Source organism: Hoplias malabaricus, chromosome 1 (genome assembly GCF_029633855.1).
Source record: "Hoplias malabaricus isolate fHopMal1 chromosome 1, fHopMal1.hap1, whole genome shotgun sequence".
Classification (NCBI taxonomy): domain Eukaryota; kingdom Metazoa; phylum Chordata; class Actinopteri; order Characiformes; family Erythrinidae; genus Hoplias; species Hoplias malabaricus.
Genome location: NC_089800.1, coordinates 38,735,098 through 38,752,099, shown reverse-complemented (window position 1 = coordinate 38,752,099; position 17,002 = coordinate 38,735,098). Strand labels below are relative to the sequence as shown.

The 17,002-nt window shown below is 38.6% G+C and overlaps 2 protein-coding genes across 6 annotated transcripts; both read left to right on the top strand.

Moving 5' to 3' along the window:
• The first annotated feature begins 507 nt into the window (after positions 1–507).
• Positions 508–6,676, top strand: srsf1a (serine and arginine rich splicing factor 1a). 4 transcript variants are annotated; one of them, XR_010801727.1, is made up of 6 exons: positions 509–709; positions 802–1,016; positions 2,185–2,360; positions 2,471–2,643; positions 3,053–4,432; positions 6,019–6,676. XR_010801727.1 is itself a non-coding variant. In XM_066662493.1 (5 exons), exons 2-5 carry the CDS (start codon positions 826–828, stop codon positions 4,208–4,210), a joined length of 609 nt encoding a protein of 202 aa, XP_066518590.1. In that variant the 5' UTR covers positions 508–709; positions 802–825; the 3' UTR covers positions 4,211–4,599. The 4 variants fall into 4 exon arrangements, 3 of the variants coding, with proteins under 3 accessions (XP_066518590.1, XP_066518588.1, XP_066518589.1); XM_066662493.1 differs by lacking the exon at positions 6,019–6,676 and having other exon boundaries at positions 508–709; positions 4,142–4,599; XM_066662491.1 differs by lacking the exon at positions 6,019–6,676 and having other exon boundaries at positions 3,053–4,611.
• Positions 6,677–7,476: 800 nt separating this feature from the next.
• dynll2a (dynein, light chain, LC8-type 2a) lies at positions 7,477–12,841 on the top strand. Of its 2 annotated transcripts, none has more exons than XM_066678058.1 (3): positions 7,477–7,711; positions 9,077–9,212; positions 11,538–12,841. In XM_066678058.1, the coding sequence occupies exons 2-3, from the start codon at positions 9,081–9,083 to the stop codon at positions 11,673–11,675; spliced, it is 270 nt and encodes an 89-aa protein (XP_066534155.1). In that variant the 5' UTR covers positions 7,477–7,711; positions 9,077–9,080; the 3' UTR covers positions 11,676–12,841. The 2 variants fall into 2 exon arrangements, with proteins under 2 accessions (XP_066534155.1, XP_066534154.1); XM_066678057.1 differs by lacking the exon at positions 7,477–7,711 and adding an exon at positions 8,100–8,237.
• Positions 12,842–17,002: the final 4,161 nt, after the last annotated feature.

Here is a 17,002-nt window from a genome sequence, read left to right as displayed (position 1 = left end):
GATTATAAATAAAAGGCTAATTTTGTAACGTTGAATAATGGATTATTATTAAATATTTTATTTTTTTATGAATTATATTTTCTTGGTTTTACTGTTCATTTCCTGTTGTTTTGATTCAAAAATATTCTAGATTAAAGCAATATATATATATATATATATATATATATATATATATATATATATATATATATATATATATATATATATAAGTTACATATGATACCAACAGTTAAAGATGCTGCCAACACAATATGAGTTCTAGCACCTGTAAAGTGGAGCTTGCGACTGAAAACACCTAAACTCCTCTGAACTAAACTGAAAAAAATGTTTTAGTAAAGAACATAAACAAGAACTCAAAATGAATAGTCTATAAAATTTTTGAAGAACATCGTTAGGGAAATAAAATTATTGGTTTAAAAATCTGGAGTGGATGAGGTACTGCTGTTGATTCCAACAGAGAGATTGATAAAGCACACCCTGGATTTATAAGCGTATATGGACTACTTAGTGCCTCGGATGTAGCTAGCGGGCTGAGAGTAATCTGATGACTTGGACTCTGCGCGGTGAGTAGTATCCCTCCGCTGGCGTGAATTCGCATAGTGAAGAGGCGGCGCGGAAAGAAGAGAAAGGGGAGTGCGTTCCCGCGGAGTCACGGACTAAAGACAAAAGTTTGGACAGAACGGCGGCTCTCCGCGCATAAACCACACAGGTACAGGGCTCCTGTGGGCTGTAAACGTCTAAAGGTCTAAATCAGCGAGGTCTGAATTTGTGTAACTGAGCCGTTTATTGTGGTTTGGACAGAAACTCTCGTCGTTTTTGTGAGAAATGTCTGGCGGAGTGATCCGAGGCCCCGCGGGCAGCAACGACTGTCGAATTTACGTCGGGAACCTCCCGCCTGATATCCGCACCAAAGACGTGGAAGACGTGTTTTATAAATATGGAGCCATTCGAGACATCGACCTGAAAAACAGACGAGGAGGGCCGCCCTTCGCCTTTGTGGAGTTTGAAGACCCCAGGTAACGTTATCGGTTTTTTTTTAGTCTTAATCTGAGGATGTCGTCCATGCTGGTGCTAATTATTCGCTCCACCTTAAACTGTGCAATAGTAATATCACAACCAGAGGTCCACTGTAGCTATCGCCTTTAGTTTAGTACTGGCTGTGATTTCTGTAAAACTAAAGATGTATATTTTGTCTGCTCCTCGTTTCTGTGCCTGAACCGAAGACGACGACCATACCCGAACAGTCCGTTCCACCTTAAATGGTGCCGTAGTCAGTCACGTTTTTGGCGCGTTGTTCGTCTTACTGTGGATTCCTGTAGGTCGTTCTTTGCTTGTTTTTACGCCGTTGTCCTGCAGACACAAGTTTGTTTTTATCCCACTATATCCAGTTCTGTATTTATCCCTATTTTTTTGTCTTCAGTAAAAGCTGACTGTAACCATAGCTAGGCCTTAGCGGCTAACCACACGCTAGTAAGCATGGCTAATGCTATCGCTACATGTTTTTGTTCGCAGGTACACGCTGGGCACCTGGTCTCACGCATTTAAGTAACAAAACCTAACTGTATTAAAAAAAACCTACAAACGGCCACTTTGCATGTGCCTTTAAGTCGTTCATTTTTTATGAGAAGTTTAGCTGAAGTGCTAACCCTCCGCGTGTGTGTATTATTATTATTATTGTTGTTGTTGTTATAAAATGCCTAGCCTTTTTAACGGTCTAAAAGAGCCATCAAGCTTCTTTCTGAATTATCACATAGTGTTGGTGTAGGTAAGATAAATTCAACAAATACGAGATTATGTGAGACATATGAATTTGCTTAACAGCACCCAGTGTGTAATTCTCGCTCCACTTTTTTGAAGTTTTTCCAAACATGCTCACAAAAGACACCAGGTCTTAAAGCAATATCTCATTCAGTATACTTGTAATAACCAGTTGGGAAAACAGGGACATTTTTGTTCTTATTAATACCATCATACGTTTTCTGGAATGACAGATTTCCCTTAAAGCCATTTTGAATGTTTTCACATTTCAGCTATTATGCAGATTGGCCAAAGCATTCCCCTCATTGTTGCAGTAACAAACTGTACCTGGAGAACAACGTTCTCTGTTAAAATGTGTAAATTTTAATCCTAGACAAAGTTGTCTGCATTGCATCAAGTACTGTAAAATCACCCTTTGTTTTTCAGAGATGCAGAGGATGCAGTCTATGCCCGGGATGGCTATGACTACGATGGGTATAGACTTCGAGTGGAGTTTCCAAGAAGTGGACGTGGTATGGGGAGGGGAGGTTTTGGTGCTGGAGCACCCAGGGGCAGATATGGACCCCCTTCCAGACGTTCAGAATACAGAGTAATTGTTTCAGGTTAGAAGTTAATATGCTTTTGAATTGGGTGTTTTTATATAAGCCTTTATATTAGAAGTTTTGCATTGCATAATCTTCATTGTGGAAATTTGCTCTTCTGTTGATTGCAGGCCTACCACCAAGTGGCAGCTGGCAGGATCTGAAGGATCACATGCGTGAAGCAGGTGATGTATGTTATGCTGACGTTTTCCGAGATGGAACTGGTGTGGTGGAGTTTGTGCGTAAAGAAGACATGACCTACGCTGTTCGAAAGCTGGATAACACTAAATTCCGATCACATGAGGTAGGTTTGAGATTTTAATTAGGAATTTTGGATGTACATGCCTTAGCTTTGGATTTTTCTTTAAGGTAAGCATATCCTATATGATATGTTCGGGTATGGATCTTGTTTTATATTGTGAAGAGTATTTCACATTGCATCTTCTAAATATATTCTTCATTTTGGAGATGTGCCTCAGTATTCCCCAAATGTGTCCACAAAGTTTGTGCTACCCTCTTTAAAAGTTGTTGGCTGGAAGTCTGAGTTCATGTAGAGGTTTCGCTCAAGTCAGCAAAAACATAATATCCATGCTAAATTAATTTAAAAGCTCGTTGATATTTTTCAAGGGAATGAGTAATAATTGGTAAGTATTAGCGTGAGCCTGGGTTTTGAATGTGCTGTGTGCTCAAAGGAAAGTTTTTGTGTCTGTCAGGGGGAAACTGCATACATTCGAGTGAAAATGGATGGTCCACGCAGCCCAAGTTATGGAAGATCGAGGTCCAGGAGCCGCAGTCGCAGCAGGAGTCGCAGTCGCAGCAACAACCGTAGCCGCAGCTACTCGCCACGACGTGGCAGAGGGTCTCCTGAATACTCCCCTCGCCACAGCCGCTCTCGCTCTCGTTCCTAAGCCTTCCGCTGTCACCACTTTCGTGGTGCTTTTGCTTTCCTGCCCCCTATTTTTGGTGAAGCTGTTGACTCATCCCAATGGGTTTTACCCTCTTTTCCATTGAATACTAGTTTTAGTTTTCACCGCCTTTTTCCCTGATGAGATTTTGTCTTCTGAATGTTGTCTCCCTGTCTTACCATCTGTCCCCACACCTTCCTTTCATCCATCCACCCCATCCCACAAAACCCATCTAAATTCTTTTAAGAATGTGTTTTTAAGAACTGTTCACATACCCTTCCTCTGTTTTTTTTTTTTTTCTTTCTCCTCTTTAAAAAATGAAGTGGAACTCTCATTGACCAAACAAGGTTGCTTAATGCCTCTCAATATTTTTGTAAATGTCATGTTTTGTCTTTCATGAGGGTGGGTTCACAAATGTATTTTACCCTTTGTCTTCCTATCGTCATTTGACAAAACCGGATGACCTGATACTTTGTAATAAAGGATTACTCAATCCATTTGTTGAGTTACAGGTTGAAATGATTAAATGAGGAGGTCCTACATTATGATAAAGCTCCTTTACCAGCAGATCTAAGTGGTATTACTGCTAAATCTTTCTAGCAACTAGGTGCCATGTAATACTACTTTGAATTTATAGCACTTGTAGCTCAGTTTACTGTCCGGATTATTTTATTTGATCTGTACATTTTATGTACATTGCCTTTAGGTTAAATCAGACTGAAGCTCTACATACTAAAGGTCTAGTCATGCCTTGATTGTAGGCCCAACACATGGTTTGCAGTAATAAACTAAACATGATTCTTACTAGAATGCTGTATGCATGCATTACAGGAGGAATTTTGACCAGAAAGTGTTTCTAACTATTTACTTTTTCTTGATTTTTGCTGGTATTTTAAGGTTTGGATTGGAGGAGAGGCTCAGTGGATTCCGGCTCATTGGGATCAATTCATAATGAAGATAGGATAGGGAATGCTGGATGGAGCAGGATCAATTTCTCCAGGATCATAGGATTTAAGAACAAGCAATTTCAAGTTAAACCAAAAAAAAAAAATAATTTTTTTTGTTTTTCCTCCCCCATTTGGAACCTTGCCCAACATTTTTTTTTGGCCCTTTTGATATTTTCACTCTCACATTGGAGGAACAGATGCTGGAGCAGTCTTTTGTGATGGAATCAACAGGAGCAGTCTGGTAATTTTGAGGGAAATTTTGGGATTAGGGGGTAACTCTCAGGCTGTTTTAGATCCTTACTGCCCATTGGTGGGCAGCAGTAGATGCTACATCGCTAGCTTTTAATTTTGTTTATTTTTTTAGTGAAAGTTGCCTCAATAAAAATTGATACATAAAGATTGACTCTTTTTTAATTATAATTTTTTTTATTTGGTGGAGTGCTGTTTGCAAATATTTATTTTAACAGACTGTTTAGTGATATATAATATTCATTATTTTAAATATGGGTATGTTAATGTTTACAAATCAATATTGTAAAAATCCAAGGGCGGCACTGTGGCGCAGCAGGGAGTGTCACAGTCACACAGCTCTAGGGACCAGGCGATTGTGGGTTCAAGTCCCGCTCCGAGTGATTGTCTGTGAGGAGTTGGTGTGTTCTCCCTGTGTCTGCATGGGTTTCCTCCAGGTTTTCCGGTTTCCTCCCACAGTCCAAAAACATGTTGGTAGGTGGATTGGTGACTCAAAAATTTTCATGAGGTGTGAATGTGTGTGTTTTGCCCTGTGAAGGACAGGCGCCCCCTCCAGGGTGTATTCCCGCCTTGCACCCAATGATTCCAGGTAGGCTCTGGACCCACCGCAACCCTGAACTGGATAAGCGGTTACAGATAATGAATGAATGTAAAAAAAAAATCCATAAATTTGGACCAAAGTTGATGATTCCATCAAGGATTCTGTGGTTTCCTAATATGAATCCAGAAGCGTTAACATGGAGTTGGTCCTGTTTGTAGCTATAGGAAAAAGTCTTGCTGTCTTCGTTTTGTCCCAAAGATCATCGCCACCAATCTCACCTACCCAAGTCTTTAGGGAGCTTGCTTTGTGCACAAGGTACAGTCATACAGGAACAGAATAGGGCCTTCTCAATTTCCAAGCTCAAATTTGGAAACATGATCATCCAGAATGTCTTGATATGCTGAAATGTTAAATTTCCCTACACTCTCAGGAAAGAAATGTATGGTAGGGGTACATTATCACTAAAGGTACAACTGGTTTTAAAGTCAGAAGGAGAAAAGTTTGCAATTTTCATTATAGAACTGTAAAAGAACAGAATTCCTGGAGATTTAATAGAGTATGAAATAAAAACAATTTTAAAATGTACAATAAGAATGTGGTAATAATGTATTTGTTACATAATTTAATATTCTATACCCTTGAGGGTGGCACCATGGTGACAGTCTGACTGTTGGATTCAAGGGGCCTAAGGCAAACCCATGAGAAAATTTTAGCTGCCAAATTTCAGTAGGAGCAATGTAGTCAGGTGGGAAGCTTCTGTCATTCAACAAATCCATATTTGTCCCACAGACTGCCATATACTCTCAAAAGACTTATCACTGGTGGGAACCTCAGAAGTAAATATTTAGTGCTTTAAGTTAGGGAACATGCTTGTTCCATACTCTATTTTAGATGTTCAAGTTGTGTTGATTTCATATACTCCATTCCATTCCCAGGACCTGTGTTTTGCACAGTACTATAAAACTTAAAAATACTTACCTCTCATTCTGGAGAAGAAAATGTGTCAACAAACATCATTTAATAACTTGTTTCCACAGCTCCAGAGACCAGTGGCGATGTCAGCACACCATCCAACTCTTGGTGATGAAAGACTTGTATGTCCACACTATGAAGCTCCTGCCTTTGTGCTGATGATAGTGCCAGAGAAAATATCGAAAATGCAGTTATTGAATCAGTAGAGCATTGGTTAATTTCACACTGCAGGTCAGCACTTCGTGACCATACTTGCAACTTTGTGGCTGAGTTACGGTGGTTCCTAAAGGCTTTGGTTTTTCAATAATACCATTCGCAGTTGATTGTGGACAATGTAGGTGGGAAGAAATTTCATGAGCTGACTTGCAACAGTGCAATCCTATTACAGTACCATGGTCAAATATAGTGAGCTCTTTATAACAACCCTCACAAATATTTGCAAAGGCAAACTTTTAGGTACTTGCTTTAGAGCCCTGTGGCTATCGGATTTTATGAAATGACTGAATTTAATGATTGGGTGTGTCCTGATCATTTTGTCTATAGTGTATATGTTATTACTGACAGGTGAATTAAAAAAGCAGTGTTCTAAAGACTTTCTACCAGTGCCAGCATAAACCTTTCCAGTAATTTGTGCTTATAGCTATAGGATTGTACCAGATGTGCTAGTCTTTACTCACCACATGTATCAGTGAAACCCACAAAACCATGCAGTTTTGGAATTTCTTTTACCAAAATATGATCATAAATATCTGGCCCTTGTTGTCAAATGGTTCTTGTAAAACTGTTGTATTAATACAATGTTAAATAAATTTATTTAGGCCTGTGGTCATGTGAATCATAGCTGTGCATATGTACAAGCACAGAGTACATTTTTTACATCATGGCTGTGATTGTTTTCAGCCTGTTTTATAATTGTTCTTTCATCACAGCTAATCCAATCAGGACTATGTCTTGTACTTTTACTCCTGAGACACCCTCGTAAGTAATTTACAGCAATGAAAATTGGGGTTCCAGTCCCCTAAATAGTTTCTGCTGTGCAGAGCCCAAATTAGCAATGACAGGCACTAATCTCCCTATTATATGACTCGGCGCATCAGTTATTTCAAAGCTGTAATTTAAATTTATCACGTAGATTTCCTTTAATAAACTGGCATGTTGTATTTCAATTTGAATTAAAAGTAATACTAGGCATAGTAGTACCGTTAGCTGCACATGTAACATAGATTTCCAGCAACCAGTGCTGTGAATGGTTTTTCTAAGTAAGTCTTGTTACAAATCTTAATCTATATTAAACGTCCTAGCGGGCCACATTTTAGGCCACGCGCTCCTTGTTTAACATTTAACAACATGATACCATTTATGTCATAAATATAACTTAAGTTTTTTGTCCTATAATAAATTCCAATCTACTAAGCCTGTATTTACCAGGTCTTGGCTTTACTAAAGACCCGTTTCGTATCGTCTTTCTCTCACTTGCCCTCCCTCCCTCCCGCCCCTCGGTCAAAGATGCATTGTGGGTTGAAATAAGATGCTGCTAGAGCGGCGCAAGAGGAAAATGCGCACAATGAAGGCAGAGGCAGCTCTCTACAGCCAATGGAAATAGCTGAGGAGAGGACGGCGCCGTGGAGGACGAAAGACCCACACAGCCACCGAGTCCGTCTTTAGAGCTCACCTCAGCGGGAAGACCAGTTTATCAGCCGCCGAGACCTCCAGCTATTAATACATTCACCAACTGCCATCAGTGTTTATCGACTGAAGGTTAGTGGAACTACTACTTCGGCTTATTCAGCTTTAATTTCAGCAATAGAGTGGTAGTGCATCGATGGGCATCTCTCGTGTCAGGGCACTTTATTCCAGTAGTGAATGAATGGCATCACACACCAAGAAACAGATATATGACTTTGATATTATGTGAATGTTAAACAGGAGAATGGCGTAAAACGCAGTTGACTGTGACTTTCAAATCACAGCTGCAGTCATTTAAGTTGTTTATTGTAGTTCCTGTGTCTCGGGTTTCTTACGCTTCATCAAAAAAAAAAAAAAATACACGCTTCCAATAAAAATATGACAGAAAAACCACTGTGGGCAGCGCGACATCGTGACGTCAGCGGCGTGCTCGCCACGGCTGTGTCCATCAACTCGGACCGATATAAAAGGCCGAGTGACTGAAAGAGAAGTCAAACTGCGGTTCTCTGCCTGGCCAAACCGAGTCCAAGACCAAGGCAAAGCAGACGTACATTTTAGTGGACGACACTTAAGCTCATGGTATCGACACGAACATGAGGTTTGCTTTTATATTCAACCTTAAATGATGATGCAGTACCATTTAATTTCTCCCTCTGTTTTAAGCAATAAAAACTCGTCTCTATTAATAAGAATTACATATTAAGAAGTTATATTCAATGCTTTTAAGGCAAAAAAAAAAAAAAAAAACCTTGATAAACTAAAGGTCTTTTAAGGTTCAAACCACAATTTCATTTTAAAGCTGACTTAAGCTCTCTCCCGTTAACTGTGGGCCTCAGAGTATTTTATTTTATCAAGTTGATGAAATGCAATAACATTTGATGAACAATTGTTTCACTTAAGTTGCACAGTGCAACTTGTAAGAAAGTAGTGTGCATCGTTTGTAAGGAAGATTGTATTAGTTCAAAGATCCAATGTTGGACAGAAAAAATGCAATTATATTTTCCACAAATTATTCAGCTCACTAAAATCTTAATGAACAGACTTTGATGTTAAAAACTCTTAAACATCAATTTTCTTAATTACAATTATTTAGAGATCATTTGATGTAATTATTTGAATTGGCTTTGACTCTGTGAAAGCAGTAAACTGCAGGATCCATTAAGGCCTTACTTAATTCTCAGTTTGGTGTATCTGGTATCACTGAATTTCCCTAACAAACCAGAACCTTTTAAGAGCTTGAAGTCTGTTGAGAGTTGGTCTGGCACTGAGAGGAGAACCTAAAACCTATATATGAAAGGCCTCTCTGTTACACCTAGTTATAGTAGGCCTGAAAGTAGCTGTTAGCCTAGGGGATTAGACAGAGCGCTTTCTTTGCTGGCTGTTTCATAAATGGATCTGATAGTCTTTCATTTTTTTGTATGTCTTTTGTTTTTCAAGCACCATGACTGACAGAAAAGCTGTGATTAAGAACGCTGACATGTCTGAGGACATGCAGCAGGATGCAGTCGACTGTGCAACACAGGCCATGGAGAAGTACAACATAGAGAAGGATATCGCTGCATATATCAAGAAGGTAGTGTTAATGAGGCAGCAGTTTTCTGAATTATTCAGACAATGTGATGTAAACAAACAAATTTTATAGAGAAACATACTAATTTCTTTACAGTGTTTGTGATAGAAACCAGCGATGTAGAAATATTTCAAGTAGATAAAGCTGGTGGTTTTTTTTATTGGTTTTCCCTTCCACCATAAACACCCTTTTAGGAGGCACATATTTGCTGCTTCTTCACTATTTTCGTATTCAAGCATTTTGTTCCACATTAAACGGGTAAATTTAAGAGTCTTATCTAGCTTCTTTCTTACTCATTTCCACATTAAAAAGCATTTGTGCTAGGTATTATAAACAAAACTCGTTATAAAACACTTTTTATTTCCCATTTAAAACACACCACCAATTGTACATCATGTCAGACATCTAGTGAAACACATTTGCGGTGTATTACTGATCTTAAATTCTCCATTCCACCATAAATAGGCGATTGTGATGCTTGTCAAACACAATTCATTCAGTCATTCATTATCTGTAACCGCTTATCCAGTTCAGGGTCGCAGTGGGTCCGGAGCCTACCTGGAATCATTGGGCGCAAGGCAGGAATACACCCTGGAGGGGACGCCAGTCCTTCACAGGGCAACACAGACACACACACATTCACTTTGGAGTCACCAATCCAGCTAAAAAGCCAGGAAACCGGAGCCCTCGGAGGACACCGGGAGAACACCCAGATCAGGACTTGAACCCACAGACTCCAGGTCCCTGGAGCTGTGTGACTGCAACACTACCTGCTGTGCCACTGTGCCGCCCCAAACGCAATTCTTACTACTTAATTTTTCAGAACACAGACACATCTTCCTCAAATTCTTTAAAACACACAAAACAGTCCTTGCATCTTTCAATGGTTGCTATGACTCACTTTCTTTATATAAAAAATACAAGCTATGGTTTTTACTTAGGGATGCACGGCTGATATGTTATTTGCAGATATGTGGATATTTTCAGTTGTTATCTGTCTGATATTGGAATTTCAGACGACATCAACCGATAAACTGGCGTCATTTTTGTGCTTGTGCATATGCACTGAAACGCATGAAAATACACAACTGTGTCTGCCATGTGGATGTTTTTCACAGTTACTGCAGAGAACATTTTCTGGGATTAAAATTCTCCTTGGTAAAAACTAAGTTAAAATACCATTGACATTCAGTACACACACACACAGATAGTGGTGTAAACACACAGCAGGTTAAATGACAGAAAGAAACTCTCAACCAAAAGAGTGCAGGAGCCCTTCTTATGTAAAGCACATAAAAATAGATGGTGTTTCAGTAATAAATTCAGATGCTGAATGACTATGATAAATGATTACAAACACTCAAACGCTCTCTCTCCCTCACTTGGAACCGCTTTATGCCGCTCTCTCCCTTGCTCTCCAAAATAAACCCGGTGCTGCACTAATTAGCAGTCCTCTAGAAATCATTCATGCGGAACCAGCAGTTAATCTTTGCTAAAAATATAAATAAACTTCAACCAATATACTTAAAAGATAAAATTATCGGTTATTAATATCAGTATCAGCTACTCCAAGCTGCTAATTATCGGTTACACTTTCAGCCCAAAAATTAAAATTCGGTGCATCCCAACTTTTACTCTGTACCTTTTGTCTGTACCTCCTACCTATTCAGCAGAAAATTAGCCAACTCTGGATTCTACTTTTGCCTCTGTCCTTTGAACCTATAGTCAGTATTTTTCATTTTCCACTGTCTCTGGTAATGGAGATTTTTTTTGGAAGGGCAGAGGTTTTGGGTCCGGTAAAAAAATCTAACATCATCTCTGTTCCCTGGTTCACTTCATAGCTGCAAGTTTCTGTTTTTGTGGCCCTAGCAAGCCAGTGGTTTAGGACTGTGATGTTATAGTGATGTGAATAGAGGGCGTGATTGTATGAAGCACTTTCCCTCAGAGTTTTGCACAAATATCTGAATGTTTTTAGCAATTTACCTGCAGACCTTCTCTATTTAGGCACATTTTAAAAATAATTTAGAATTCTCCTTTTTAAAGGAGTAATAAGTCATTTTCTTGAATTATTCTTCATTTTGAAACCATTATAGTGGCGTTTGAGTAGTAGAGATCCTGTACTAAATCCCCATGTGGGGGACCCTTCTTACGGAGCATACACTGGTTTATTCAGGGATTACCAAACAACTTGAATCTTCGAGTTACACTTTTAGAAAAATGTGATTAAATAATGTTTGCTATTCTTTGGTGGTGAAAATGATTGCTCATGTAATTTAATGCTAATGCACACTAGACAATGTTGACTTTATTTTTATTCTGCCACTGCAGGAGTTTGATAAGAAGTACAACCCGACATGGCACTGCATTGTGGGGAGGAACTTCGGCAGTTACGTCACCCATGAGACAAAGCACTTCATCTACTTCTACTTGGGCCAGGTGGCTATTCTCTTGTTCAAGTCTGGCTGAAAGCTCCACTAGAGTAGATTTTTCTTTAACTTTTCTCCCCCAACTCCCCCTGCCCCCACCCCGAACATGGACCGAGATGCACTAGTGGCTGATGTCTGATATCTACCTACACTGCTACCAATGTTACACCAGACCATGCCATTCCTATGCTGACTGTTCATAACTGCATGGGCCATGTACCATACTAATTGTGTAAATCTTGCCGTTTCAGTTGCTTTTTCATTATGCGCTCCATATTTATTAGGAGAGGTTTTTGTTTATGGTCTGTGGTCAGGTATGTTCAAGCACAGAAGCTTGCAATGGTAGATGTGATATTTTGAATGAATAAAGCAGAAGCTATAAATGATATATGAACAAATGCATTAGCACTTCTATTTTTCTTCAGAGAGATGTATTTTCTTTAAGCAGTCATGCTGTATAGCTTACGTGGGTCTAATTTAAAAACAAAATATGAAAAAAAAAAATTTCATGAGTCATGTTTGTACCGATGGTGGAGATGGGGAACAATGAACAGATCTCGTAAATGCTAGTGTAAAATGCGCTAGGATTTTTTTTTTCTGTCCTGTTGCTGAATGTCCTAATCTTTTGTCTGATGGCAATTGTTGGGAGCGGGAAGGTGGTTGTTGGGAAAATGGTTGATTTATGCATAAATGACGCTTATGTTCTGTGAAGTTCTTTGTTTGAATTGACATTGTCTTACCGAATGTCCACTGTGACATGAACAGAAGAATGTGTATTAGAATAATATAAGGTACCAACTGCTGTTGTGGAGTATATTTTCAAATAATAGTTTTTGTTTTTTTTTTGTTTTTTTTTTTGGGTTATGTTTAACTTGTAATGCATATGTTACCTGAATGTATAGGGACTTATAGGTGAATGCAACACATTCTCCAGCTCCTCTGCTGTCTTCCTGAATTTTTGGTGACACATTAATTTTAGGTGCATTTAGATTCATAACCTGCATGGGGTATTTTTATTTTGTTTTGTTTTTCCCCCCTCCCCCCTGACCTTTTTAAGTGTATGTGCTCATTACCTGTCTGTAACCAGTTAGTTGCCCTCTATTCAAAGGCCTGTGAGACAACACTTGCACTTCATTTCGTTGTACCCGCTCAGGTACTGCCCTTGACAAAAATGCCATGTTTCGCAGCCATTAAAATGTGTATTTAATGCCTAATAGTGTCCTGTTTTGTTTTCAGTTTACTGATGTCATTTTGTTGTATGGTATAATTTCTCTGAAATTACAGATGTGTACAAATATGTGAATGATACTGGTATTATAAATATGGAAGAAGCATATAGTTTTTAAACAGCTGAGCTCAACAGTGACCTTTTACAATCAATGTACGTCCTTAAAACTCTTCTCATTCTACAAACACTATTGGGTGGTTTCCTATATATATATATATATATATATATATATATTTTTTTTTTTTTTCAATGGAATTGTCACAATTCAAATGGCTGTATAGTTCAGGACTTGGCTTAATCCCTCTCTGGGAAACCACTTTGTCGAAAGGTTTGTTGAGGTATCTTCTAATGACTGACATCGGCTATTTTAAGGTGCAGCCTCTGGTAACGTGTTCAATTAGGCACCAGTGATGGACAAAGTACACAAACCATATACTTGAGTAAAAGTACAGATGCTCAAGGTAAAACATTACTCCATAAAAGTTTTTGTAGATCGCCACTTGATTAAAATACTAAACGAATGTGATTGGCCTGCAGTTCTATGAATAGGGTTGAAGAATATGTTTGAAATTCAGCCCTAGTGGTTTGGCGGTCTAATTGCAGAGAGACACAGACACCAACGCACAAAAATAAACATTCACAATGGCATAGGACACTTATGCATAACATGTTTCTAAATGAGTAAAAACTACTTGGCAAGATTTGGGTTTCTTTTTCTGCTCCTGGGTCTACGCCTTATGCAATTAACATTTACAGCACTGTACTGAAATTTGTAGGGAGGGGAAGGAAAGGGGTGGTTTCCTACACTCAGCCAAAAGTTACATAGTGCAGTTTCTGCAGTGCTGAGCAGAGAGTAGCAACAACAGAGGCTCTATTATCCCTATAACAGTGAAAAATCACAATGATTTGAACCTGTAATTTTAAGGTAAAAATATTACATAGTGTCCCGTAAGTTTGAGTGTAGTTTGAGCTATTTTTGCAATTCTGAGGCGCCTGTTTCTTAAACAGGCTATGTTTTTGTTTTTCTGATTTTTTTGCCTGATGCTCATTTTTGTCTTTTGCACATGTTTATCTCTCTATACAGATTTTTGGCTTTTGAAATATTTCTTCTGGTTTTGACCTCGCTTCACGTATTGTGGTTAATAAATTTCCAACTGACACTCACCCTCGGTGAGTGATTTGTGAAAACTACAGATCCGTAAACCGTGTATGTGTAAATGAATAGGAGATACTGATGAGTCAAATACAGCTAAACAGTCTCAAATTTGCACAACAGTTGATAAAAACAAAGTCTGCCTTGCTAATATTGGTTTCAGGCGGAGAAACATTTTCACTTGTTTTAGCGCGGCTTCACTGTTCGTTTGTTTCCTAGCAACGGTGCCACTGTGTGTCGCGCGAAGCAGGGAGATTTGTTCACAGGTTATGATTTTAATCACACATAAACCAAAAGGAATAGCAGATTTTCATAATGTAGTGGAAAAAATGTAGTTGCGTTAAAGTAAAATGTCGCCTAATATGGAATTACCGCAGTAAATACAGGTACACGAAAAAAGTACAGTACAGTAACGAATTACATTTACTTCGTTACTGTCCACCACTGTTGGGCACACTCCAAATAATTAAAAAAATATCTTTTTGAGGGCAGCTGTTCATAGAACCACAGCTTTGGGCTGTGAAGCAGTGCAATGTCACTCTTAGTAATGGATCAGCTTCCAACATATTTGTGATGAGCTTAAGTGACTTAAGTGACCCTTAAAGGCTAAGTACCAGCTATATGAAAGTGTCAAACAAATATATACAGTGGAATTTAAGTTCCTAACTTGTGTTTATTGATAGTCAGAAAACATTTTATTTCTTACTAATTCAAGGAATAAGGTTTAAAAGACACCCCACAACGGTGTTCGGAAACTCTAATAGGGGTCTTGCATGTGATGTAGATGGTGGACAACAATTCTAGAAGTTGCACTTAATTTAATGCAAAATGACGAAAAGGTGTGTTGTTTTTGGCTGCAATAATTCAATGTAAAGTGGGACATCTGTGCACAAATGGCCTAAAGATCCCAAAATATCCAGAAAATGGACTAAATTTGTCAACTTTAAACGGGCACTTTGGAAAGGACCATCCGCTCACTCCGTTATCTGTAGCTCATTTCACTGGTGCTTTTCCAACAATATGGACATGTGGGAGACCAACGAAAGGTGCTCAAGAGCCTCTGTATACATTGAGGTAAAAAGGGTAAGTACACTTACTTCGCCTGTTTTAGTTGGTGTTAGTTAACGGCTACGTAGTTGCATTACGGAGGTTTATTCGGATGAATTCGAGTTCGACTTCGACCACATTTACAAGAATAACGGTACCTCTACATTTGAGTTTAGCTTATTAATAGGCTATTGTCATTAATAATGTTGGTTATTTAGCTATCGCTAGCTAGATATTATCATAACACTCAGTCATAACGGTGTTTTATCGCGGCGTTCAGCTGTTGTCCACCAGTGACGTCACGGTTGCGTTCAAGAATTTTCCGTCGTTTTAATAAAAGTGTCAGTTTTAAAGCAAATTAAGCATGCTATTTTCATTATAATTCATACTTATATGTGCCCGTAACTAAAATAATGTGAAATATATATATATATGCATATATCAATGAGACATATCAATCAACCATAACATTATGGTAACCTTGTTGTTACATTCACTGTCCATTCTCTGAGTTCCACTGACCATAGAGGAATACTTTGTTGTTTTATATTTACAGACTATAATACACTGGTCGCTGAGTAAACTTTATTTGCCCCTTTTCACTCAGTTCTTCAATAGTCAGGACCACCACAGAGCAGGGCAGTGGATCTTAGCACTGCAGTGACACTGATGTTGTGATGGTATGTTAATGTGTGTTGTGCTTGTACAAGTGGATCAGACACAGAAGTGCTGCTGGAATTTTTTAAACACTGTCCACTCTATTAGACACACCTACCTCATTTTCGGTTAGTGTACTATTCTCAGTCCAGCAGTAAAACTAAGGGCTTTAAAAATCCAAGCAGCACCTCTGTGTCTATCCACAAATCAAATGTTCACAGCAATGTTCCAATATCATGTGTACAAAAAACCCTGGATGAAGAAGTACTGGATAAGCGTTCCAGTATTATCCAGTCAGAGGCCTGTTAATTCTAAGAAAACTTTAGCCCTGAGAAATGGAATATTTAACATCAAAAATGCAAACCAAGCAATCAGAGTTCATTGCGGAAACATGTTGACCTCTTCACATCAGATGCATATTCTGTTGCTCAGGGAGACTACTATGACCATTATTAACCACACGAGAGCGCTCTCAACACGCACAGGTATGATTGGTAGTATTGAGTAATCACTAGTGATTTACAATTCACAATTTCACAACTCTGTTCCTGGACTAGCCCGCACGTTATAGTGTCCTCCTGTTGTAAATGACCACTTATTATTAAATGGAATTCTCTCAACCTTTAAAAAAACGGAATATATAAATGGTTGACCTATAAGCAAAAAGAACAGGACGTCCAAAATGTATAATATTACTAAAAGCTACTACATGTTTTTGCAGTTGTTCTTGGACTCATTCAACTAAAGCAAACATGGAAGAGGACTCGTTTGGTTTTGTAAAGTAAAACAGTACCTGATTTCCCACTGTTTTGCTTTTGTATCACTGCATAAAATACATATATGCTTTGTCAACGGTGAATTAAAATGGGATTTGCAGAAATCATTTATTTTAAACAAGCATTTCAATTTTCTTTTTGTGCTCGTAAATAAATATTCAAACATTGTTGGAAAAAAATTATAAAAGGTAACTGACTGATATAATGTCTTGACTACACCACTAATTTGATCCCCCTGGTTAATATCAAAGCCTCTGACAAAGAAAAATGTCTTTGCATAGTTATGCTAAAACCATCGGAATGGAATTATGTAATTTAGAAAAAAATGTGGCGATCTCTTTTAATGATCTGCTTACTGGAGCAGGTGTGATGGGAGCAGGGAGGACACTACAGTGTGCACGGAAGGGGATTGGAACCATGTGCACTGCATTGTTTTCACTGTTTGCCCTGCAGCTGACTCACACCTGAATCATCATGAGATAATATATACATTCCTGAATCGAGAC

Coding starts and splice junctions, on each gene's coding strand:
- srsf1a (XM_066662491.1), top strand. CDS start 826: ATGTCTGGCGGAGTGATCCGAGGCCCCGCGGGCAGCAACGACTGTCGA. Junction 2,361..2,470: donor ATACAGAGTAATTGTTTCAG/GTTAGAAGTTAA, acceptor TGTTGATTGCAG/GCCTACCACCAAGTGGCAGC. Junction 2,644..3,052: donor CTAAATTCCGATCACATGAG/GTAGGTTTGAGA, acceptor TGTGTCTGTCAG/GGGGAAACTGCATACATTCG.
- dynll2a (XM_066678057.1), top strand. Junction 9,213..11,537: donor TCGCTGCATATATCAAGAAG/GTAGTGTTAATG, acceptor CTGCCACTGCAG/GAGTTTGATAAGAAGTACAA.